General features: G+C 39.4%; 1 protein-coding gene across 1 annotated transcript in view; it reads right to left on the bottom strand.

The window, feature by feature from the left end:
- LOC111568273 (proteasome activator complex subunit 4B-like) overlaps positions 1-25,666 on the bottom strand; it is a 52,259-nt gene extending 26,593 nt beyond the window's left edge. The window contains exons 1-19 of the mRNA XM_055004210.1: positions 25,363-25,666; positions 24,257-24,397; positions 19,572-19,688; positions 17,535-17,579; positions 17,200-17,349; positions 16,433-16,496; positions 15,901-15,975; positions 15,675-15,797; positions 15,489-15,581; positions 15,096-15,274; positions 12,969-13,055; positions 10,632-10,818; positions 10,174-10,263; positions 8,365-8,429; positions 7,951-8,101; positions 5,545-5,643; positions 5,086-5,155; positions 3,462-3,529; positions 2,754-2,957 (exon numbers count right to left, since the gene is read on the bottom strand). Of these exons, the coding sequence (XP_054860185.1) occupies positions 2,754-2,957; positions 3,462-3,529; positions 5,086-5,155; positions 5,545-5,643; positions 7,951-8,101; positions 8,365-8,429; positions 10,174-10,263; positions 10,632-10,818; positions 12,969-13,055; positions 15,096-15,274; positions 15,489-15,581; positions 15,675-15,797; positions 15,901-15,975; positions 16,433-16,496; positions 17,200-17,349; positions 17,535-17,579; positions 19,572-19,688; positions 24,257-24,397; positions 25,363-25,556 (2,202 nt within the window). The 5' untranslated portion in view covers positions 25,557-25,666. The remainder of the gene's footprint in view (positions 1-2,753; positions 2,958-3,461; positions 3,530-5,085; positions 5,156-5,544; positions 5,644-7,950; positions 8,102-8,364; positions 8,430-10,173; positions 10,264-10,631; positions 10,819-12,968; positions 13,056-15,095; positions 15,275-15,488; positions 15,582-15,674; positions 15,798-15,900; positions 15,976-16,432; positions 16,497-17,199; positions 17,350-17,534; positions 17,580-19,571; positions 19,689-24,256; positions 24,398-25,362) is intronic.
- Positions 25,667-26,484: the final 818 nt, after the last annotated feature.

Raw genomic sequence — 26,484 nt, 5'->3', positions numbered from 1 at the left:
AGTACAAGGACATAAAAGAAGCCGTCCTAGAACTTAAAGCAAGATTATGCAACTTTTGAAAAAGAGGAATTTAACACTTTTCTGCTATTGAAAATGAAAAGTTCAGCTTACAAGCAAAGAAATCACCCCTTTCTCAGGGGTTTTGCAGCTACATTCTCAGTTGTTCTGCACTGACCAACAACTTTTGGTGGCTGATGTCAACTGATCACTTAAATCTTTATCTTTTTCACACCATATTTTCATAGTTATCATTATCCTGCTGAATAGTCAGAGCTTCACAACACATATTTCAACCTCCAACTTGAAATTCTATGTTGCTTAATTGCAAACATGCCAACAGATTATTGCCCCAAATACCCCAAATACACCATCATCAACATAAAATCCAATGTTATCACTAATAAAACACAGTAAGCTTAAATTATAGGAGCTGCTTGCTTGTAGCTGGTTTCACTTGGTAACAGACTGCAGCAAGGTTAAGACTACAGTGTTCACTATAATGGAATAATTCTTACTTATAGAGAATCACCGAGTTGTACAAGGTGCAGAAGTATCACATCTGAAAACATTTCTCTTTGATAAATGTGGACAGCGGCTCCTAGCAACAGCTACTGCAGCTTCCACCTTAATAGAAAAGGTTGATGATTTTACAGAATCATCACAGTAGGGTAAAAATAAAATGAGATAATCTACAACTAAGAAGGGATTTAGCTCAATGGGGGAATTTAGCAAAACAAATTCCAATTTAGTATGTTTTGCTTAGTACAATAGTCTCATTTTATTAGTACATACTGTGTAATGAATCATTTTGTAACACACAGATTCTTATACGAGTTGTTTTCATGCTTTTTGGCTCAAAAGCAGCTCATACAAAGATTATTTTTCCTTCTGATTGTACTTGTGTTTATGGATTTTTACAGACCTGGAGAGGCAATGTGGAGGAAAAAAAAGCAAACCTGGAGAAAATTCGGAAAAAAATCTGAGGCAAATCTGTGATGCTTTGGGGGCTTCCAGGCAGGGCAGGTATGTTTACAGTTCACTGTGCATTTTCTTTCACAGAGAATAAGCAGATTGTGTACCAATCGATATGTTCTTTCTTTTCCCTTATTCACTGTTTTCCCTCTTCGTATACTCTAACAACACAGATGTGGTTACTTTTCATGCAAAGAAAGCAACTTGCAGTCTAAATCAATAGAGAGATGGTGACTGAGAACAAGCACCATTAGGCATTGTATGTTGCCGCAGTGTAGCCATCTAATTGTTTCATTTTTTTCTTTGAAAATGGAAAATGTACTGCAGTTATCACACCTATACCATCCCATTTTAAAGCGAACTGTGAAAGACAGCATGAAGCTGACAAAACACCGCAATGACAAGTTTATATATGTGAATGTTTCCAGAAAAGACATAAATGAAACTGCAGTAAAAGTCATGGAACTGGATTTAACTTGAGAGTCAGTTTGTACGATTAAATAACAGTAGTTACTGCTTTGTGTCTTCCCATAAGGTGAGAATCCATTTTTATTGTGTTTTGTATGGCTTAACATCTTGGAGGTATAAAATAAAAGCTGTGAGAACATGATGACACTTACTACTGCCATTCCTCTAGGCCCCCACATCCAGCTTTGCAAGCCAGAAAGAGTTTTATTCAGTTTCTACATAGGAATTGAGGAACTAATAGTTGTCTAGCTAAGAATGTCCATAATCGTGTCCCCTTTACTGATTGCTGCTTTTGAGGTGAGCCATTCAGCTGCCTCACAGTCCTCCAGGTTAATTTACTTTCTCAAGCTGCTTTTGCAAACTCTAAAATGTCTCAGCCACAAGCAAAGCTCATTAACTGTTCTGCTGTTGGCTACAAGAGTGAACACAAGAGTTTTCATGCACTCCCATCATCTAAGGAACTGACGATTTGATGGATTACTTGGATTACAATGGGAAAATCCATAGTGTTAGGTGTTGTGGGGCTAATGTGGCTAATGTTAAATTAGCTTAAATCATATGACCACAAGTCAAAGCTCTGTAAAGCTGAGAGACATTCGGAAATGGTGGAAACTTTAAGACAGACTTGAAACCAGTAAACAAGGACTGAGTAGGTTACTGTATTTCATGTGGCCTGTTGTGCTTTAGTGCAACCTAAAATCAGCCATCTGTTTACTTCTCTCCTGCTCTCTGTGCTCACATAATACTGCAATTTTATACAGCTGAGTTCCTAACAAGGTTGCTTTCTTATTTGCAAAATTATCAGTTTTTGTTGTTAGACAATGGAACAAATATGAAACAGTGACTGAAAGCCCATTAAGACGACATATTAACCAGCAGTCACTGCAGAGTTATTTCTAAGCTGCTGCTCTGCACCACTAAACAACTGATCTTAGAATCTGTGATGTTACAAAAATGATCTCTCAGAGAAAAATTACAAGGGACAGAAAGTCAGTGTTGGCTGCCATGTGGTTGTTTTGCAGACACAAAGAGAGTCTTCTTCCTGAAAGGGGTGTGGAAAACAGCAGATCAACTGTATTTTAAACAACAGACACTAAAACAGCCCATTTAGAATATGACTAAAACCAGGGTTTATACAGTCAAGGTAAGATGAACCATCTTTGTAGTATTTTGAGCTGACAAACTAAAAGCCACATTCTGGGGACCTGTGAGACTTTCATTAATTTTGTGAAAAGGGTTCACAGTATGGGACCTTTAAAGTAATATTCCTTTGTGATGTTGGAGCACCTTTTAATGAATGTGTGTGTGTTTACCCGTATAGGGAGGTCAGAGTCGAAGTCTCCAGAGGTGCTGCGGTACTCGGTGGGATAGATGAGGGACAGCGAGCGGAGTGTGTGCTCCAGCAGATTGCAGGCGAGTGTGTACGCACGTTTACAGCGCAGGCGCACACACACACACAGGATACGCTCCAGGTCCCCCTGGTATTTTAACAGCTGTTCACCATCAACACGGGTTACCTAAAAACAGAACACACACACACACACGCACACACACACAAGTGCATGCACACACAGGCAATTCATTGGAGAGTTGTGTCTTAAATATTGAGGTTCTCCAGTAAATCACAGTGTCTGGCTCGCTCCCACTTGCATTAAGCTCCCAGGAGCAATAAAACAAAACTGAAAGAGTATCAATATGTTCTGGTTAACGACAAAGCTCTTATATATTTATGGCTGCGCAAGGTGTACACTGCAAAAAATGTCTTTAGGTCACAGGTTTTTCTCTTACAATATCACAACTATAGCCTCATTTCATTTTAGAACAGGTAAAATGTCTATTTGCTCTACACATTCCCACTGATTCTAAAGGAATAGCAGCCAAATCACCGCAGTAGTAGAAAGAGCACGACGACAGGCTACAAATCAAAATTTCATGGCACAATATGGATAAAATAAACTGGCAGGATTAACGTTCGTTTTAGAGTGTTGAAGCCTTTGGGGCTTGATAATTCCCTCACTCACCTCAGAAAGCAGCTGGAGATTCCACAAGAGCTCCTTATCCAGCTCGTCTCCGCTCTCCAGCTCCTCACCTGCACATGCGAACATAAAGAAGCTGAATTATGTGGCTTATTGCTCCCCTGACAGACTGAGCTCCTTCTCCTGGATTTTGGGGTCATTTCAGTTTCTAACCAAGCTGGCGGTGCGTCTATTGGAATGTCAGGCTACTACTTCTTATGATATTGGATGATAATCCCCTTAAGATGAACTGTAAAATCTTGATTCCTTGACTTTTCCTCTCGATCCACGCTAAAAACTTAATTTGCTGTTTATGTCTAAATACCTGCAAATTAATGACATTTCCATCAAATTCGGATTTGACTGTGTTTCATGCTTATGTTAACTTCCTAATAGACTAAACTAAGATGCTAAACATTACATCTGCCACTGTGAGCATCCAAGTGTCAGAATTTAGTTAAAAAGTCTGCAAAGTGAAGCTTCACAGAGCTCCATTACAGTTTGTCTAGACTTGGTAACCCTTCCACAAATTTGACTGGATTATTAGGATAAATGTTATAACAGAGAACCAAGTGCCTGCAGGAAACTGTGCCTAAAAATGATCTTTTCTTCAAATGCTGAAGTGTTATATAATTCTTATTTCATGCACTTAAAATGTTTGGGCACTCTTCTACTTGTTAAGTCCCAGCATGTCATTAACTCACTAGGCTTTAATTCAGTGGTTAGAGCTTGTAAGGTCGGTCTAGAATAGTCACTGGGCTTTGACCGCTGATGACACTTCCAAAACCGATTCATTCTGGGACTCTTCAAACCTTGTGGTGACACTCAACAACCACGAGCTCCTCTGTGAACTGACTGTGGCTCTGAAAGTGATGCTAATTGGTGCCTGTGAAGCAGAGTAAGGCTGCAAAAACATACTGAAACTGCAAACTCTGGACATGGTTTGAACTGACTAAAAGTCAAAACTAGATCTGGAAAATGAAGGCAACTTTAAGGTAAAAACTGTTTAGCTGACACAGGAGTGGTGGTGCACTGTTTGGAGAAGTCATGTCTCAATTTTATATGATGCTACACTTTATTTTTTCTTATTTGTTAGGGTCATGAAAGAAAAGTTGTCAAGCAACCACAGATTTGAAGGAAGAGTCACTATTTACTTATTTTCAATTGCATGCAGCTCTCTGTAGCTACTATATGATAGTCTGTGCAGGCTTAGCAACCTTATCAATTCAGATGTAAGTGTTCTTTAAATTTGTTTGTTCCCCAGCTGCTAAAAGACAACTTTTCCAAGGCAGAGCATGAATAACAAAAGTCTTTATTTTCCTGTTTGGATTTCAGATAGTCTAATAACTTCCCAGTGTGTCTCATAAAGCCTCTTCAGTGTTCTTAGATCACTGCAATCTGATATAATGTGTAGAAAACCTGACGAATGAAGATGCATCTTTACTGTGCGAGCTGCAGGCTTCATTTAGCAGTGAATAAACTTCTGAATGAACTTGTTAAAAGCTCATTAGATTCTAGGGACCTTGAGCAGTCTTAATGCGAGCTCGGTTACGTCTGCTCGACACACACTCGCACGCAGACACACAAACACACCAGACTGCTCTACATACACACACAGTGTGGTACTGACTGTCAGTAATGTGGAAGATGACGCTGCAGCAGTGAGGGACGAACAGACGGAGAGACTCAGCAGGATGACACTGCAAACACAGACACACAAGTGCACATGCAAAAGGCATGCAAACACACAGAAGCATGGTTAGATGCCCAAGTGCAGGCATGCAGAAAACTAGGCAAAATAAACCATCAAAATGAAGACATAATGCAGTAAATTTGCATCTAACTGAACTGAAAAATGCAAAACTGATGAAAAATGACTCTATATCATGCATGAACAGAGCAGACAATATTTTTATGTAACTGTATCTTCAACATATCAGCATATGAAACTTGGCAGTCAACAAGGCTGCCTTCTGTTTTGCATTTGTTTGAAGATCAGTAGTCGAAATTCAGACAATCTGCCTTATTAAAGGAAAAAAGTAACATGCAGAGATAAAGAGCGCCGCCTGATATACACAAACACACACACCTTTGCTGCAGCTCTGCACATGTCGGCCACCATCCTGCCCGACACACACGTCTCAAAGATGTTGGAGGTGGCAAAGTTGAACACTTTCTGCAATGCAACCTATCGTAAAAATAACATTTAAGAGGATCAGATGATGCTGTTTTTTGACCCCTAAAAAACAACTTTTTGTACATAATTGCAGAGTTTGACTCTCAGAGTTTGACTCACTCTAAATTGATCAAATTACAGACAGCCAGTGTATTGTCATGTAGAAAATCATCGGTATGAAAGAAACACTGTGGAAATGATCAAATAATAAAGTATTGTGCAGTAGTAATATGTAAAAATCAAGCATTACAGCATATTCTCTACTGTTTGTGCACCGTGACTTTTGTGTGAGTTCACTTTCTTCACTTTTCATGGTTAAAAGCAACAGATGGAACACTTATAAAACCCTAAATTCACCTTTTATTCATCATTATTTCATTTAATTATAATATTATATGTAATAAGGTTAAGGAAAAAAGATGAAAACTTGCCACTGCCTCTTGCTTTCAGAACCATGAGGGGTTACGTTTTTTCCTCAGCTGGTATCAAACACTTCTTTTAATCTGATCTTCAACGTGTTGATTTTGCGCCACCACACTTTGATAGTGATGGCAGGAACAGCAAGAGTGCTGGTTTCTTTATTAAAGTGAATCAGTGATGAGTCATCCTCATGCATGAATCACGCATCAATAATCACCTCATTTTACACACGATCCATGACGATGAAGATAAAGAAAGACAGAAACACGTGGCAGAAATAGCACATTGTCAGTATTTTAATGACCTCTTATTATGTTTTCAAGGGAGCTAATGTCTTGTTAAGAGAAGTCGAGCTCCATGTGGCTGCTGTAGTTCACATCCTGTCGCTATGATACAATCACTGCTGCAAATGTACATCACTAGTAACTATTAAGCTTGTGTTTGTGCAGTCTGTGTTGTGTATTATACAGTCTGATTGTGCTTTGCACTCTTTGTGGCACAGTTGCTGTAGTGCAACTTGCTTTTTTTTGCTTTATTAATAATAACCACAAACTAATTTGTGCTCATTCCAACTTTACCATTTGTTCAGCTTTACTGGGGTTACTGGACAACATTATTTCCTATAATTACCATCCAATGCAACAACTTTCCATTACATCTAACTGACTTGTCAATTACTTTCCTTGCTGTTATTACTAAGTAATTACAACACTACTATTACTTATTACGTCAATTTAGCTGAGCTCTTTTTACCAAAAACTAACTATTTCCATTAACTGCATGATTAATCTCTTACATAGTTGTTCTCTAGTCTCTATTAGTGTGCAAAAAGCTTTGTTGATCAAGAGTGATGGGTGTTTTCATAATTGTGTTGATGGATGTGGACGAACACATCAGACAGATAAATATAATATATTTGGTAAATTTCTACAAGGGACTGTATCTTTAAAACCTCCGAAAATACGGTTGTGAAACTAAAACATTTTTTTGTGACTTCAAATGTCAATCACTAAACATTTAACTGTCATCAAAATTCAATTGTTTTTATTTATGAATCATTTCAACTACTTGAAAGTTCAGCTTATCTGCTGGCAAACAAAGCAAAAATGACAGTCATCATATTTTAAGTGCGTTTTTTTTAAGTGCGCATGCGTCACCGTACATGGAGCCTTGTTACTGCTCTTTTTTCTATTTTTTCCTACTTTTAGCTTCTTATTTAACTTTATTGTTGACTATTTACATTTGTGCTTATAATGTTTCTACTTGTGTTTATATTTTTAGGGCATGTTTTTCCATTTGTACTGTTTATATTTCTGACATTGAATAGGAGCAACTTTAACATAAAGGTCAATATATAATTGCGGGACTTTTTGTATCATAGTTGACATTTTTGCTTTTTCTCAGGCCTAAAATCAACATGGCTGCCTATAACCAAACACCACATGGCATTTTACAGACAGATTCTTCTAAATATTATATATACAACTGAGTAAAATTTAAATTGAAAGTTATTTATCAAGATATTGTAGTAAACCTGTTGACTACTTTATATTAAGTAAGTCAGAAAGCTTTCATCAGAAATTCTGATTGGTCAACCAATGGAATGCAAACCAGTGAGAATAGCAGAAAAAAAACTGACAAAATTGTAAAATCTTGTGTAATACAACCAAAAACAGACCCCACTTTGGCAGAAAATAGTGTATTGAATAGGACCCATTGACTCCAGATTTAGAAAGTTAGTTTTCATGGCATTTAAGGTGAGCATTTAGAATTAGAAACTGACAAAGAAGTGTTTAGCTATGGTCAGACTACAGTTGAATGAATTAAGGAACCAAAGTAAAGACAGTGTTGTTTTCTTTAAGACACCAGTGACTGTGTGGGAGTGTATTTCTGTGCTACCTTGTATATTTCCTTGGAGCACTGTGTTAAGATAGTGCTAACAGTGGAGGACAGGCCGAGCTCCACCAGGCTCTCCAAATGAGTCTGGGTATCTGTCTCCGTCTCGTCTCTGGTCTGTTCCAGTGTACTGCTGTCTATCAGAGCAAAACACCTGCACCAGCACAAAAGAACACACACACACACACACACACACACACACAAGCACAAACACACACAAGCACAAACACACACGTAAAATACTTGTCAGTAATGAAAATGTCAACAGCCTTATGGTGGGAAAAAAAACAACAAAAAGGCAGTTTTACGTGCGAGTCTGCGAGACTGGTGCATTTCAAAGAGAAAGACACATTCGTATTCACACGCTGACAACAAAGCTTTACTAAGCGACAGTCTGACTTGTTAATTTATCTCTACCTGTCCAGGAACTGCAGAACGAAGTCTTCAAACTCAGCTGACGCAAAACACAGATCTTTTTCAATCTGCAAAGGGGAGAAATATAGATGATTAGTTGGAGTATTTGTGTAATAGGAGTGTGCTTTAATTTATTTCTCTGTAAGTGAGCTGGTATTATTCAGAAAAAGGGGAAGGATTCATTATAAACATCTGGTTTGACATTTTATAAATACATGGTGAAGGAACAGAGAATTTGCTGCCAGTTAAATATGAAGTGGGCATTAGGAGATAATTAGTTTAACTTAGCATGAAGACCTGCACTGTCAACCTCATAGCGACAAAAAGACTCCAGGAAAATCCACGACATGTTGGTTTGACACTTTGATTAGAAAAAGAACAAAAAATGTGCTAATTAGTGAAGTTTAAAAGCAAATTTTGTTGTTGTTGTTGTTATTAGAGGCACAACACCAGGGAAGCTGTCAAATTAATCCTTTTAATAAAGTGGAATTACTCCCTTATAGTAGTATCTGTGCTCCAAAGAGTCAAGCTGCAGTTTATATTCATGTCTGTCAGGATTCATAAAATACGACTAATGACAACTTTGGAGAAGTTATTATTATTGATTTTTTTTTTCTAAATAGAAATTTTTCCTAAGTTTGAGTCAGGTGAATGATTTTCTCTAAGAAAGTTGCTGCAAAAGTGATACGAAAAATGTGTAATGTCACTAATTCAACATTCACCAAATGTGAAATATGGCCACAATCTTATGAATGTTGACCAGAAAAGTTATTTTTTTATTGTCATTGTGGCGTTGACCTTTGCCCTTTTGGATATTTATTGGCATCACTTCATTACAAATAAATGAATTAATCTTTATTGTCATTATACAATGTATAATGGAATTTCATTTGACTTTCTACATGGTGGAGAACAAAAACATTCAAAAAGACATTAGAAAAACTGATAATTCAGAATACAGATAAGATGTCATAAAGCAGTTAAGAGCAGCATCAACAGTGGAAATGTGACAGTAAATATAAACAAATAAAAGAACCACTGGAGTTCTAGCAGCAGCCTAAAAGTGCAAGTAGTGCATTATGTTTAATGCTGTTTCCATTTCATCTTGCTAGACATTTGTGTGAAATCTTGTCAATCAAGTGGCCAAAATGGGGTTTTGTGAGGCCAAAGGAAAGTTTGCCTTCTAAAATCTAATCACTTCATCCTTGAATCCAAGTGAACATTTGTGCCAAATTTGAAGAAGTCCCCTCAAGGGATTTCTGAGAGATTGCTTTCACAAGAATCTGACAGACTTCTTGCCAGTGTGGAATCATGACAGAAAGGAAAAAGTACTTAAACAATTGCAGCGTTTCAAGACTTTTTGTATCATTTTCTAACTATACAGAGCTCAAGTGAAACTAGAACCTCTGGAAGTAAGTTGTCGCTGTCAGTGTTTCCATTTTCAAATCCTAGAGTTAAACATCATGGCACCACAAAAGATAGTGAGTCCTTACATCACCCATCAGGAGGACTGAGACACAGTTAAAACCTGTAGACAGATTACAGCTAAGGAATACTTTAGAAGAGTGTTGATAAGTAAGTTTCATGGGAGTTGTCATTTTTTTTCTGTGTTGATGAAGTAATTGTTGTTTAATATTAAATCACGAAGGTCTCTGATTATAATTGGTGCAGTGGAGGCCAATTTGTCTCAAGCCTGCAGTGAGTTGCAGAAGCTTTTGGTGATCCATAAGTAGTGTCGGAACTTTGGCTCTCGATTATGTTTATTTAATCTTCTTTGCAAATAAACTGTCCATGTGTGTTGCATGAGCGTACCTCGGAGAGATCAGAGTATCGAGACGGAGCCGACGAACAATCCACTAAAGGCACCAACGTGGTGAAAGTGGTGATGAACTGGAACGTTATCTGGACAGAGAGGCATGACAGGAAACGGATCAATTTACATGATCTGATGCGATCGTGGCCTTTGTTAAATAACTTACCAGATGACATTTCTCAAATGTATTAATTTATTCTGGTGTGAGGGATTAATATAGTCTGGAGAAAATGAGTGCACCAGAGGAGGGGAGCAATCCATTTTACAATTCAAGCAGAAACTGAAGGCTGAGCCACATTAATTGCGAGTTCTTCAAACTGAGATATTCAATCCACTTTCAGGAATTATTAATAGGATAGACCTGAGTATACAAGAAGGGAATTTAATCAGCAGGAGCTGCATTGTCGACTTGTCTAACAATTCTTCTTCATTACTAATCAACACGTCCATTACTCACCATGCACTTGCTGAAGTCGTTGGGATCCACCCCTGGCAGGGAGCCCATGAGCAGTGGGAGCACGTGTGCACGGCCCTCTGGGTAATGGTTGTTAGGGGAAACCAGGCTGCGAGCCATGCCGATCATGCAGCTGAGGGTGGCGGTGAGGGTGTGTGGTTCAGTCAGGGTCTGCATCGCTGCATAGGTCCTGTTATACACAAGATACACCGAGGTGAAGGATTAAATAAGATGAGGCCAAATGGACAGGTGCACTTTTTTACACACACGGAAGAGATTTGAGATTTGAAGCAGCTGAAGTTGAAATATATTCTTCGTGAGAAGACCAGATAGGAGAGCATTACAGTAGGTGATAAAAACATGCAGTAGTATCTGAAGTACATTGACTTGAGAATGCCAATGATCTTAGTTGCATTGTTAGTTGACTCAGTTGTTAACTGAGATTTAAGTCAAAGATTAATCTTTTTTGCTTGTTAGCACAGGTTTAATGGGTTTCTCCATCTGACTTTCACCACCAATGACCAAAACTTCAGTTTTATCCTGAGTGAGCTGTAGAAAATTCTTTACCATCCATAACTTTATATCTAAAATACAGTTTAAAAAGGCATCGGTTGTCTCTGGGTCATTAGGAGACACTACACTATACAGTATAGCTATGCTTCCTTGCAGCATAGAAAAGTTTTAAAAAGTGCAGAAGCTAAAGCTGAACCTTGAGGAACACCAGAATTTATTTTGCAGCTTTTAAATGAACGTTCATAAAAAAGTTATTAGTAGGATAAGTTTTGAACCTAGTAAAAACAGCACCAGAGAGGCTAATCAGACTGTTTGAGTCTGTCTAGAAGAATTAAGTAATCAAAGGCTGCACTTAAGTCAGGTACTAAGATGAAGGATTTGTTTCATATCCATACTGGACCCTCAGGTCATTTACAATCTTAACTAGTGTTGTCTCAATACTATGGTTGTTTTATAATGTGATGACAGTTCAAAAAACTATTTAACAGCTTTATCTGTGTAGATTCTCAGTCATTCAGGTCATGGTAATCCTAGGAGCTTCAGGTTAAAGCAACTGTACTCATCTTGAAGAATTTCACCTCTCATCCAAAAGGAATCTTCAGCTCTAACTGACTGATGGGATGTTTCTGATGTATACAGTCACTCCAGCTCACATGGCTAATGGCCTATAGATGATGCAGGACTCGTGCCCGAATCGAAACCTAGAAACTTCAGTAAAAAGCAACTGGTATTCTCTTTTAGGTTTTTGACTTCTTATCCAAAAGCTTTTAGAAGTCCAGATGCTTTTCACTGAAGGTCCTGACTGAGAGTCGACGGTTGTAAGTTTCTCCAGAATTTTACTGAAAAGTGGTAGATTGGATACTGGCCAGTAGTTATCAGGCATTGAGGCACCTGAATTCTTTTTCTTCAGAAGGGGTTTGGTGGTGGCAGCCTTAGAAGCAGTAAGTCATCTGAAGAGAATATTTTACAATGCTAATTCGATCTTCATTAAAAGAACTAAAAAAAGTTATTTTAAAAAGAAAAAGCTGCTAGTTGTATTGGAAAATAACTTCATAAAACGTCAAGCATCTCAGTCTTAACAAGACTGAGATGGAAGGACCAACTTCTCCAATGTTTCCTCAAATAGAAACAAGGAGTGCTAAGATTCATACGCTGACATTTAGATAAATTCAATGTGATAATTAATTCTTGTTATTGCTTGCTGATTTGTCCTGCACACCAGCACTGGCAAGAGGTGAAGCAGCTGTAGGATACGCAGTTCATGGAGGAAGCTGAGATACTGATTGGGCACAAACCCTGAGCGCGTAACTGCCACAAATTGTGTCTAAATTGTTGCTCCTTCTCTGAGTCCTTACTCAGGTAAATCCCAGGACAGAGGCGTGACCAACATCTTCTGAGGATCTCATTGTTTCCAATGTCCTCAAAAAATGTCCACAAATCACAGAAAAAGATACCCTTCACGTCTCCACAACTTCCCAAAAAATCATCACGTTTTAAAGTGTTCCTCAAGTAATCCAGTTCTAGTTGTCTGTGCCTCTGTAGGTACACTGCAAACAACTGCTAATAGCTAATTTAATTAATGAAGTCAATTTGCCCAAATATGAACAAATATAGACTAAAAAACAGCTGAAATTGTAGCTTAACTAACTGACTTGATTGCAAAATTATGCCTAATGTTTATATCCACCAAAACCTAGAGAGCACAATTACCCTCCCACAGGCACAGAATAGTAACAGGAGCAAATAAAACCCAATAATGTCAACTCTGGTGTTGCACCAGCAGGATTTTTGACTTCACAACAAACAATTCATGTCCATAAAACTTACTTCTCCAGTACAGGCGGTATGGCGAGTTCTGGTGTGAGGAGAGCCAGGTTCTGAAGAGCGTAGGCTGCATCTGTACTTCCAGTTTTACTGCAAATCACCAGGAGAGGGCAGATGAACACGTAGCAACACACAGCAACAGGCAGCGTCAACAACAGCAACACACACAGACAGATAATCACAGGTGACCTGTCTTTCTCTAGATTAGTCTCGTTGTGGCTGAGGCCGAGTGTGTGTATCAACTTGCAGTTAGACAACCGGCTGGCACTTATTCAAATGGTGCTATCATTAGCTGTTTACATGGTTGCAACCTAGTTAACATTGACATAGCATCTGAGGACACTAAAACAGCGGAAAATGCTCTGAAAATTGTCAGAAAAAAGTGGAAAATTGGCCTATTAGTCAAGCTAACACTGATAACTGGAGGGTGGAAAACCCAAATATGGAAACAGATTCTATTTTTGAACCCGAGTTCTGGCTCGAAAGATGAAAGAAGATAAATTCTGGTCATTAAACAGCTCAACTATTCAACAGAACAGTCACACCTACACCCACAGTGGCTCCTATGTTATCTATTTCTGCATCAGGAGAAATACTTTCCCACACGAGGGCCAGCTTACATTGTCTGTTTTTAAATGTCATCTCGCAACCTATTTTTTGCAGAACGGCTCCACTTAACAACTCAAATCATCATTATATATTTATATATTCCCTTGTTTGCTTCCGCTATTGTGAGTTAACTATTTCCACAAATAATTTCCTGTTCTGCTGCACCATTTTTTTTTCTCTCTGCTTAATTTGCACTTCTTTTCAGGCCTCTCATGTTGTTTTCTGGTCTTCTTATTAAGCACATCTTGCTTTAAAACAGTTCTATAGATCCTTTTTTAAAAAAAAAAAAACAAAACTTGCTTAATGGTGCTCAGTTTGAATATTGCCATTGTAATGATCGAGCTATTAAGAAACTAACTGCCCTCACAAGGAATAAGGGAGTCGTTTTAATTTACTCGTGTAGTAGATATCATCTCAAACTCATCATGTGTTGTGACATGCTAAACTGTGCCACCTTTACAGAACTCACAGAAAACCAGCCCAAATAAATATACTATAGCTGCTGATTCTGTTGCATTGACTGATTTATTTTCACATTATGTATAATGTAAGAATAAATAAGCCAGTGCAAGGATCAGCAGCAACAGTGTTGTGATTTGGACTGTTTACCATATGAGTCAAGAAATGAAGCCAATGTTAACCCTTTGATGCACAACATTTCATTTCATTGAATATGGGTCACTTTTGACCCATATGATGTTGTGCATTAAAGGGTTACGGCGGCCGAGGTTAAAGAAAGTTAAAAAGTTCAAAGTTCACTTTATTTGTCTCCCATGGGAGAAATTTGTCTTAGACAAGGCAAGACATCGAGCTGCACTGCAACACAATAAAACAGAACACAAAGCAAGTGTCTGTATAGTCAAAAACTGTTGCCTCGTTTAGCACATGTTTGCTCAAGAAACCAAGACTTCACTGAGACTTCTACCACATTTTTCATTTAAAGCTTAACACAAATCCAAAAATAACTACTCAAAATATTAATGTTATTGACAAAAAAAGAGATTTACATCAGCTCAATAGCTTGTAAAATTTTAATAATATAATTTGAATGTGAAATCAACACAAAAGTGCTTTAATATAATGCAGAGTTAAGAAAAGTAGCCATTATGTGCATGTAAGCAGATTTTTGAGCACAAATCATATACACTACCAGTCAAAAGTTTGGACACACCTTCTCGTTCATTATGTTTTATTTATTTGTATTATTTTCTACATTGTAGATTAATACTGAAGATGAACACTTTTTTGTTTACATCATTCTATATGTATTGTGGTTTTGATGTCTTTAGTATTAATCTACAATGTAGAAAATAATTAAATACAAACCACTGAATGAGAAAGTGTGTCCAGACTTTTGGCTGATAGCATATGTTAATATTTATATATCCTCCTTATAGTAATAGATTTCCTAGATGTTAAAGCTGACTCAGATTTCTAGTACTGAAGCACACGAGTACCTATGAATGCTTAGAGAGTCAGGTTATTTGTTTTTGAAGGCTACCCATCACCAGAATGCAGTACCTGAACATGGCCAGCAGGGTGGCCCCCATGAGGCTCCTGGTGAAGTCCTGCAGATCTTCATCAGTCAACCTTTGACACTCGGGGACCAGCGTGATCCAGCTGGGTTCGGCGTGGCGTTCCCGGTGCACGCGGCGCACGACACTCGCCGGGAGACGCTGAAGCAGCCGCATCAGTCGAGACTGTAGGCGCAACATTGGACATTATCACCGGGAGACACGTGCACACAGCGAGCCGTGAACAGGTCTGTGATATGGCTCTTTTCTGCAGCAGGTATTACTTTGCTTTGAGAGCCAGCCAGGACCTGAATGACACGCTATACATCAAGAGAGTGGGACAGCAAACAGCTGACAGTGTGTGAATGTGTGTGTGTGAGGAGAGGAAGAAGTGAGTTACCTGCCAGCGGCCGTGATTGGAGGGATGGTAGAAGGAGGCAATGCTGTTGAAGAGGCAGGTCAGCTGTTTCTGTCCAGGGTTTCCTGGTCCACCCTGCAAGGATAGAAATCAGTCAAGCAGTTGGACTAAAACGCAAATATTTCTTGTGCATTTGAAACTTATTAACAATGTTTAAAGATTGTGCACCAGAAGTGCTGTGATCCACAACACCAAGTGTCCAACATCATAGGAGTTGGTGAGATACCGCGGTGCCACCATCTGACTGACCCCGACTGGAAGATTCAGACTGCGCAAGATCCTGGTGAAGATCTGCACAAACACACACAATACAGAGTTTCACCTCAGTTTACCCTGCAGTAAAACGCATTAACAGACACACTTTTACATCCACATAGGTCCGCTAATGACTCACTGTGGGGATATAAGGGGTCCAGTCCACGTAGCCGATGTTATCGTTGGCAAGGCGAGCAAACAGGTTCACTAGATGCTGCAAGACAACCATCAGACAAACAATCACTGCGAGCACAAAGAACATTCCCAGAAATGAAGTGTGTCATCCCAAGAATTAAATATAGCCACTTTGAAAAAATAAAAAATGAAGGAGTTGGTAAAGAGCAGAGGAAATGTGTACAGCCAGGCCACAGTGGACCAGAAGGCTGGTTAAACGGAGAGCAAATGGAAAATCTTATCTGCACGCTGAGTGGAAACCGACAATATGTTAACAACATTTCAATCATCGCCATAGACAGTGTAATTTTTTTAAAGAATGGAGAGCTGCATGATTCATTGCTCTGTAATTTTAAGTTATTTAAAAAAAATATATACAACTTGGTGGTGCACATTTACAACTAAATGCAACTTAGCCAATGAACAGTTTGTTCAAGTAGGCGTCACCTTATTTCAAAAGGTTCATAAAATATACTGCGGGTGTTTTTGTGTCTCACCCCTTCCCAGCTGGGCTGATTTTGAACAGACATCCAAAGATTCATTAGTTCCTCAAACCACATCCTGTAAAGACACAAAACAAAGATCATTATATTCACACCCAATGACACACACGTATACCTGAGGGCTAAACTCCCCTAATCTATCTCTAAATCCTTAAAAATATGAACTCATTCCCTCCCCTGTATATTCTGGAGGGGCGAGAGAAAAAGCAAAACGGAAAAATGGAGTTTTAAAGATGATGTATTGTGGAAACTGTGTGGAAATCGCTCGTGAATCCAAGAGTAAATCCAGACAAATCTCTTGCAAAAGAGTGAATATACTCAAGAATGCACTGAAAGCTGTGAAGAGGCTCGATAGCTGGAACGCGACCATGATGAGTGCAGGGAAAAGGAGGGTGAAGATTTTCCAGGAATATCAGGAAAACAAAAAGAGAAAAGGGAAGCACTGGTGACGCAAGTTGAACATTTTTCACTGAAGCACCCAGGTGCAAAGGTGTAAACACTTGCAGAGCCTGAAAATGTGGTTAAATATGACTCTTGAGGGAATGCATTTTGAAGAAATCAACGTATTTCACAAAATTATTCCGATTTCAAAGCAAATCAAGGCTGAGGGTGTATTTACAGGACTGCAGCATACCTGTTTTTGGAGGCAGAGTGCTTTTTGGAAACTTTCTGAACCCTGTCTATTAGGTCTGACTCTTAAAAAGCTGCACTAGGTGGCTAAAACTGTTCCTAAACAGAGCCACTCAAGCTGGCCCACTTACTGGAAGCCCTGGCTGTGTTCCTCCGGGGGCATGATGGTGGGCAGGAACAGCTCCATGTTGCTGATGGCCTTCTGCATGACCATGTCGAACACACACAGCAGGGGGCGCCACTCATCCAGCATCTCCTTAGTGGAAGATGCTGGGAAATACCTGAGAAAACCACCACAACACACACAGAAAGCAAAAGACAGACGTGAGCACAAATAGATGTCAACACGCATAGCTGGCTAAAGATACAAATGCGCGCATTGATCTACAGTACACAGCTCAACTGAAGATCAAAGCAACACATTATCTGCTGCACAAATTACATGATCACAGAGGACGAGACTTACAGTCTGCAGCTTTTGATCAAAGCCTTCAAAATGTGGTCCACCGAGCTGCAAACAAGCAGAGAGAGGAGGTGTGTGTGTGTCGAATGTATCTTAACTATCTTGTGAGATCCACATCTTCTCATCAAGGATGAAAAAAAAAAAAATTCTGCACTGAGACTACAACTGCAAATTATTTTTATGATCAATTAAACTGTTGCTTACTTTTACCAATTAACCTTTAAGGCAATTCAGAAAATAGATCCTACTTGTTTTGTCTGACCAACAGTCTTAATAAAGCAGGAGAACCTTATAGCTGAGAAACCAGGTTATTTTTGTCATCTTTGCTTGGTAACTGACAATTCCAACCCTTGTTGATGTCTTTACATGTACCCTGACTGCATTTACACCTATAACTTCTCAGAACAACCCATCGCTGTATTATAAGAACTGCACTCCAAAGTGAAGGCCCATGTATTCGAATGAAAACTAAATGCCCATCAAATAGGGCAAAAAAATGGGTAATCTGCTGCCTGGTACTGCTCTCCATCGTCCGGCCCATTGCACATAGACATTAGTGTTACCTCACTGGACTCCAGCTGCTCAGCTCATACACTTTACATTGGGATGCCATTATACACATAAAAGTACATTTTCTAGACTCTGGGACAGTTTTACAAATATTAAACCCACCTATTTTCAGATGCTGTAATACAAAGAGGAGCAACTGATCTTGTTTCATATCAACCAACCTCTTGTTTAGTCTATTTGAACACTGCTTTTTATAAGGTACTTTTGTTTTTCCTGTATTATGGTTGACAACTGGGATGAGTTTGCACCTCAATCATCCTGTTGTTCTACATCCACATACAGAATTTCCCCTTGGGATTCTATTCTATTCTATTCTATTCTATTCTATTCTATTCTATTCTATTCTATTCACCCACGGTACACCATTTTCTGTTGGAGTTGTGGGTCTTGTTCAAAGGCACCATTTGTCTAAATTACTTCCTAAGTTCTTTAGGAAACGTAGCTTGCTGTTGGATTTTGGTTTAGATAGTTTCATTATAGAGTCACACTGATCACACTCACTCTGTACAGTAAATATAAAGCAGACAGCTAACAGGAAAATGGCAAACCTGGCAAAATCTACCTGTGAAAGCTCTTGTTTGGTTGTTATAGCATAGCTGAAACTATTTCTTGGCCATGGACCAGTTACTTGGTATTCAGTCAAAGTCTGCTTCCCTGTCAATAACGCTCAACCATAGACTGTTTATAAAGATGAGCGAACACTACATTGTGTCACCTATAGGTTTCCTGAGCTGTGGTTTTGAAGCTCAATGTGGTGGCTCTGGCTGTAACTCCTGACTAATCCATGGACCATGGACTGTCCTATGATTGCACCCACCTGCCACTCAAATCAACTACAGCCTTTTTCATGTATGACTTTAGGCCTTAATACAACTCAAACAGGTGAGTTATATACAAATTAATCTTCTGTACAGTTGTAATAGACATGGAAATTAGCTATAGACACCAAAATCTTTGAGTCTCAGGGTGTGAACATGTTTAGTTCTCTTGTAAAGTTGGTCATTTTAACATGTGGGTCAATGGGGATTGACCCAGTTTTGGTGCCAGCTTCAAGTGGCCATTTGAGGAACTGCAGTTTATGGAATTTTCTCACTGCCTTCAATTTTCAACCAGAGAAGTTTAAGTTTCATTCCAACCAAAAAGTTTCCAGCACAAGAGTGAGTGTGAGAACTGGAGGTGCTGGTTTATTGGTTTTAATTTAATTTCCCCTAGCAGATTTCATGTTTAGTCTACGGACACAAAAGTCAATCTTCTCATGTAGCTTCTGGCGAGGAAGCAAATAAGCATATTTCCAAAATGCGACCTTTTTCTCTCATGCAGATAGGTATTCCAGATAAGGTTTGGGAAGGCAGTCAAGTCAAAAAACTCAAAAAGTTGGACAGAAAAACATGTACGCTGATAAGAAGTAAATATAGGCTGCTACAGTACTTAATGTCACGAGAGCCGCATGTAAAGGAAAAAACGACATACTTGGGAAACCAGATGAGCCCCAGGTGCTCAGTTTTGGAGTAGATGATTCTCTCATACAGATCATAGAGCGGTCGCCACGGTAACTGCAGGTCATCCCTTGACAGCAGCTCCTTCTTCCTGTTTGAAAAAATGAGAAGTCGGTTATCAGCTGTTCAGCCTATTTATACGGCTTCTGCAGCACTCCAGGCAAGTTCTTAGATATTCAACCCTTTGAAAACCCCCCGATGCTAATAATGTTATAATGAAGTGAGAGACTACAGGGCATCTGAAAGAGTCTGTAATCACAGGAGAATGAGTCATTACCTTAAAGGCTGCACTCAGTGTGATGACTATCAACTTACTGACATGTCTGCAAACACAGAACTGTGATTCTTTATATTCAATAAAACATAACTGGACTGACAGTTGCAGACAGCAATTTGCAGGTGCAGAGCTGCTATAAAATACTCACAATACAAGCCTCCTAAACGGGGCTCCATCGAGATAAAATATTTAATATCTAAAAGTAGACATAACTGGCTTTCTACAAGCCTACCTTACAGGTTTTCAAACACCCTCTTAAGCTTTTAGATTGCACAGTAAATAGCACGCCGCTGATTAGTACTTCATAAGCTCCAAAATTGGAACACCCATTTTTTAAAAAAAAAAAATCCTCCCCTAGAACTTTCACACTGCTTTCTTTGTACTCCATTACTTAGTTCTTTGTCAAATCACAATTTTTTACGGGATTAAACCTCGCAGAAAGGTTGAGAGTCTCCACACTGGGGAATACGCACAATTTCCACAACCCTCGGATTCCTGCAGTCTCCTCCTCTCTCATTCATCTAACAGCTCTGGAACAGAGTCTCATCGGGGAGATTTGAAAAATGAAGGAAAAGAAGAGACAAACGGGGAATCGACAGTGAAATGCGAGGAATGAAAAAAAAGAAATGAAAAAAACCCAAGCCTATGGAGACCTGATGCTTGATGTTGAGTATCAAATTCATCTCTCAGCTGTGAGATCTGGCACTTATTATATGGTTAGCACAGATCTTTCTCTTTTCATCATAATGGAGAACACTCAGACAAATGACATCTACATTAAGATGTTGTTTCGTGATGGATGTTAAAGTCGTTGAAACAGCTGGAGACAAATGGGAAGTGACGAATGTGACTGTCTTGGAGAATATCCTACTGTCGCTGGAGATGTGACAGATCTGATCTGAGAGACAAAAGCAGGGAGTTACAAAATAGGTCAAGGCTTAAGGAGTAATAAATGTAGTGTTAGGCCAGCATACTTCACTGTCTTTCTTTTTACTTGCTGTGAGTGCGTCTGATTAAATGCACGTGTGCATGAGGACATTTACTCAAGACTCTTTTTTTTGAGGGAAATGGAAAAAAAAGTCTACCTAAGTTCCAAAGCAATGTGATAAAAATAAAAACGAGATGTTATCCACATTTAAAGAAGAGAATTATCACTAAGATTGGCTTAAATGTGCAGAAAACAGAGTGGATTCAAAAAGCAGAGAGGCTTATCTCCAAGTTAACAAATCTACCGAATCTAAGCCAAGCCTTATTTACTACATTCACCTTTAAAACCGAGAACATCAAGGACATAGTTCTAAAAACTCTGGAATATTCTTCAAAGTGACCCACGCTTGCAAGGAAACCTTTAAAGATCCACCTGTGGTAACGTTGAAAGAGGAAGAAACTTAAGGGACAGGCTTGTTAGAGCATGCCAGTCCCCAGCAGTGACTAAATCTCTTCAAGGCTTTTTTTAATGGTGCAGCCTGCATAAATCACCAAGATACTAAAAAATCTTAAGCCTTTTAACCATCTTATGATGAGACCATTTGCATTATTACCTGCAAAACAACAAAGGTCATACATATACTTGTGTTCATGTGGTATGTGCAGACAGGAGAGTAATGAAAGGGAAAATCTGAACCATTCACTCATATTTTGGGGGATTTGGTAGCTTTGTTATGTCATGGGGGTATTTTCTGGGCAAATTTTGGATCCATTTCTTCCCTTAAGACATCCTCCTAATGGTTTGATAAGTATGAAAATAACATAAATCATTTGTCATGGCTTCACATTCACCTGATTTCCACCCAAATGAACACCTATGGGAGATTTTGCCTGAAAAGTGAGACACCGCTCTCTACTACCATCATCAAAATACCAAATAAGAGAATATCTTTGGGAAAATTGGTGTTTCATCACTTGGAAAATCAGTGCCAAAGTGCACTGAAAGTGATCCTGGCAGCATGAGGTGGCCCAACACCTTACTAAAACACTTTTAGCTGGTTTTTCCCTTCATTTCATAGGTGAGACATCCCATTCCGGTAAAGACCGTATCACTGAGGAGCTCCATTATTAAAAATGATGTAATCAGTCCAGTGGCAAGACATTTCAAAGAAAAGCAACACAATATTTCATCTCTTTTCTTTACAGGCGTAGAAGCCCAGACATAGAGGTGGTAGTGTCAATTTTCTCAGGAAAAAGAGAGAGGCATATTAAGTTTTTGATTTTGAAAGTTTATTTCCAGGGGGCATGAGGGAGATCTTCTCAGATAATGAGTTTTTAGAGTATCTCCATTCTATGGTGTATTTCATTAGAGTGTATTTTGTTGCTCTTTCTACCCAAAAGCTTCATAAATGCCAGTGCTTATAAAGTAGGCCTATGCAGCATCATATAGGCACACTCTAAGGGAAGGATTTTGTTTCATTTTTCCCTTTTCTGCACTTCTTCAGTTCATGAATGAACCCATGTCCTCTCTTAGACGCTCTTCCTGCTTCTGTGCCAGTTTTGGACAATGATTGGCCTCAAGTCACATGACCAGATGCCCAACCCTTCTTTGTAGGTACCCCATTGGCTAGTATGTCAGGGGCTGTATATGACTGGTTGTTTTTGAGTTTTTTTCTGCTTCATACCCTTCCTGTTTAAAGTGCTGTTTGTAGCTTGTCTTCTGGGTCACAGTGTGAAATGAGAGCTGCTCTGTCTACTAGCAGTAAAAACTGGAGTTATGACCCTCTTTAGACTATTTTGATTCCTCCAAGCACCTTGAAAGTAGGTAAAGATGTTCCTGAAAACTCTACTCTGCTCAGTTTATCCTACTTCAAACTGTTACTCTAATATATTTAAGAGAGCAGCATCCAGCATTTTACTCCTCTAGTTGGAAAAAATGTTGTTTAGTCAGGTCCTCTTCCCATGTTTGTTACGTTTCTAAGTTGTCACCAAAAACAAAGATTTTCCCTCCAAGCTTCACTTCCTTAAGATGCCAATTTGACACTCAATGAGCTAAAAATTTCCAGTGTTTTAACCAGAAAACTGATCCTCTCATGAGATGTATTTTGTGACCCACTGAGGGGCTGAATCCTACATTCTTAACCAGACAAATCAAACTGTATATAAAACTAGATCCACTTTGACCAATTGCAAAATGTAAATGTTGTTTAAGCCTTAAAAACAATCTATAAATGTCACATATGTGGTTTAAATGACTTTTACTAAGGATGGAATGTTTTATTCTGCTTCTACTAAAGTAAAAAAATAACCAGAGTGCTTCTTCCAACCCATTCTCACTGAAGAAATATGAGATTTGGGCAGCAACTGGCAGGTCTGGATCACGACTAAACCAATTGTAAATCTCGAGTTAAAGACCTGTTAAACCTTCAGTGCTGTCATTTTGTATCTTTTCTTGCAAAACTACAGTGCACTTTTCGCATGTGAATTTCAGCTGCTATTTGTAAAAGGGAGAAGAATGAAGTAACATAGCCCAATGTTAAGCCTTCAATAAATGTTTACTTTTGCCAGTTTAATGCTTTTTGTCCAGTTTGATTGTTTATCTGTCTGTTCAGTAGCAAGACATCTTGAAAAAAATGTACAAAATTATAATAAAAGCTATTTTTTCCTTGGATTAAAGAAGAAATCACTCATTTTTGTATAGAACTGGATTGTTTCTTACATATTTTTGCTAATATCTTAGGAGCTACAGTACTGCAATTTCTTGAATGCATAGTGATCACTAATTATTCTAAGTCAGATCAGTGTCTCTGTTCACATTTCTATAACTGTGTGGCCTTGGTTGAGGTATCTTCTCTCCGAATGCTTTCTAAATGACTCTTATTTTTCAACTCTGCAGGTTGCTTGAATCCACAAATGGCTGCATTCCAAATGGCAGAAAGGTACGTGAAAAATCCACTTTAGAACACAGCGATGTTTACCAAACAGGCTGCTCACTGATCTCATTATAGCAAAAGAAACGACATGAAACGCTCCTGCTGGGGAGTTCAGCTGTTTTACAGTCAGAATCTTTCATTGCCATGTTAAAAGAAAATCTGACTGTTGTTGCTCATGTTATCTGTCATGTTCTGTCAGTTATACTGTTATTTTACTGCGCTGTGCTGCACCGTGTGGCTCATCTATCCATCCATGCAGCAGCAGGAAACCTTCTCTTCATCCTGCACTTCGTCCTGGGGGATCCCGGGGCATTCCCAGGCCAGATGGGGTATATGTTCCCTCCAGCAATGTTCCGGGCCTGCCCTGGGGTCCACCGGGACACATCCTAACCAGACGCCTGACATCTCAACTGCCTGCTTTTATGAATGCGAAGAGAGCCGCAGTGCTCCGATCTCTATCTGGATGTCTGAGCGGCTCATATATCTCTTACATACATATGTGCGTTTGCATTTTACACCCACTTGAGAAGCTGAATGAGCAGCCTGGCGTAGATCTGCATCATGTGCGGCTCCAAGTCCGGCAGCGTCACCAACTCATAGAGCAGCTTTATGAAGAGAACGTGGTCCTCTTTGCTGAACCTGCGGCCGTAGAGCTTCAGAAACCTGAGGGTGAGAGGTGAGCACCAGTGAGCTGCTGAGCACTTCCGGCTTGCTGCACTCGACCCATATTCTGTAAACACAGTAACTGCACGGCTTCACTGATGCACTGTCTAAATATGAAAGCTTGATTAACCTCACTAACCCTGATGTGACGCCAATTGGCAAATCAAATTAAAAGTCTGATCTGTTTTTGAAGTTAAAGGGCAGAACACTGTGGCCTGTTGCTCTCTGCAGTGAACTAGGTGAGGAGGGTTTTAACAACAGATATCACCCTGAATGCTCCCCACTTGCTTATTCACAGTCAGCCAATTAATTTTTTTGTGGCAACTTTCCTGAAATGTTATGTTTACGTGTGCAAATGAGGCATTGTCTAATTAAATATGCACACATTTGCATAAACTTCCAGAACAGAAATCTAAACACTGGATGAAGCTGTTTTTTTTTAATTGCCACTCCATAAATCCTAATATACAGTCGGCAGCTATTAAAAAATCCATTTTTGCTATGTTTTTGGGAATGAAATTTGGTAGAATAGGCTATGAATGATAAATGGACAAACGTCTGTGGATCTAAGTGCTGCTGAAGTAAAACTTTTTCTGGCTCAGAATGACAAAAATCATTATGAGAAAACACCCTTTAAAGATATTTACTGTGAAAATCATATTTTCTTATTAGAAACCTTTTAACTACGAGTTTCTTACTCAGCTAATTACTTACATTATTACAATTATTCATTGCATAGCAGGTTTTCTGAAGTTTTACGTTTGATTACGCAAATTGCGCAAATTTGCTTTGGACAAAGTCTTCCAAATTGCGCAAATTTGCATTGGACAAAGTCTTCCAAATTGAGCAAATTTGCATGACTTTCCATTGGACAGACTGTCTTGACGCGTCACCAGTAACTAATTATGAGTTAACTTGTCTCAATGTAGCTCATATCTGCAGGACAACCTTGCTTCAACACTTACGAGAAGAGTTTCCTGGACCAGAAAGCGACCCCAGGCCACAGCTCTCTAAGGAGAACTGCTCTGCACAGGTTGGCTTTGATCTCCGCCAACAGCTCCGTGGCCTCCCGGTCCAACCGGTCAGAGTAAGGCAGCAGGCCGTTATACACAATCTCCTTCTGAGGGATAAACCCTTCCATATCCCCGTCCACAGTCATGTCCCACCAGTCACTTTTTTCCTGTTATATCCGCGCGTAAAGGCGCAAAGAAAAACCGTCGCGCTTTATCTAATGAATGTTGTGCCCTCTGGGAAGAGCGCGCTGGCGAAGTGGCATAATCCACTGTGACCAGCACAAGCGGGCGGAAGGCGGCCGATTCCAGTGGGGGGGGGGGGGGGGGGGGGCGGGGGGGGGGGGGAGCTGAGTAAAGCCCTGAGCGCAGACGGGGCCGGTTCCGCTCTGGCACTGCAATGTCAGGCGCTGTGTCACCTCTCACTTCACAAATCAAACATACCCACCGACCGCCCGAGCGCAAGAGGGGGTCGCCCCTGAGCCCGTGACGCACGACAGGGGGTGAAATGAGTTGCCCCCAGGTAGGTAAAGAGGGTGCATTTTACTGTCAGGTCAAGCTTTGATATTTTTTTTTTTTTTTTTTTTTGCACCGCTGAGCCAAATGACAGAAAGCTTTGATATAGGACGCTTTCATGTACAGGGTCTGTGTAGGTGAGGGGCTTCCAGGAATTCACTGTTGTGGAACAAATCCCCAGAAGCGCGACAGACGTGCGCGCTGCGAACTAATCTGCAGAATATTAGGATGATCTGATAAATGGATTAATGCCCCTCTCCTGTTCTACTGACCCACAGTTGGTTGTTGGATATGCAGAGGCTGGTAGAGTGAATCAGCATCTCTATTAAATCTATCTATAGGGTAATTTAATCATTTTTACACATGTAAATGAACTTAAATATTCAAAAAGTCAATCTCGTTCAGAATTTAAGTCTAGAAAATGTGTTTCAACTGTGGAAAATGATTTTTAAAGTATATTTTGCAGTATTTTTTGACACCCCCAATGCCGTAATATTGTTTCCCTTTGTTTTTAGTTTACAATTGAGTAGATAGATAGATAGATAGATAGATAGATAGATA

Source organism: Amphiprion ocellaris, chromosome 18 (genome assembly GCF_022539595.1).
Source record: "Amphiprion ocellaris isolate individual 3 ecotype Okinawa chromosome 18, ASM2253959v1, whole genome shotgun sequence".
Taxonomy (NCBI): domain Eukaryota; kingdom Metazoa; phylum Chordata; class Actinopteri; family Pomacentridae; genus Amphiprion; species Amphiprion ocellaris.
This window is presented reverse-complemented; position numbering and strand designations above follow the sequence as displayed.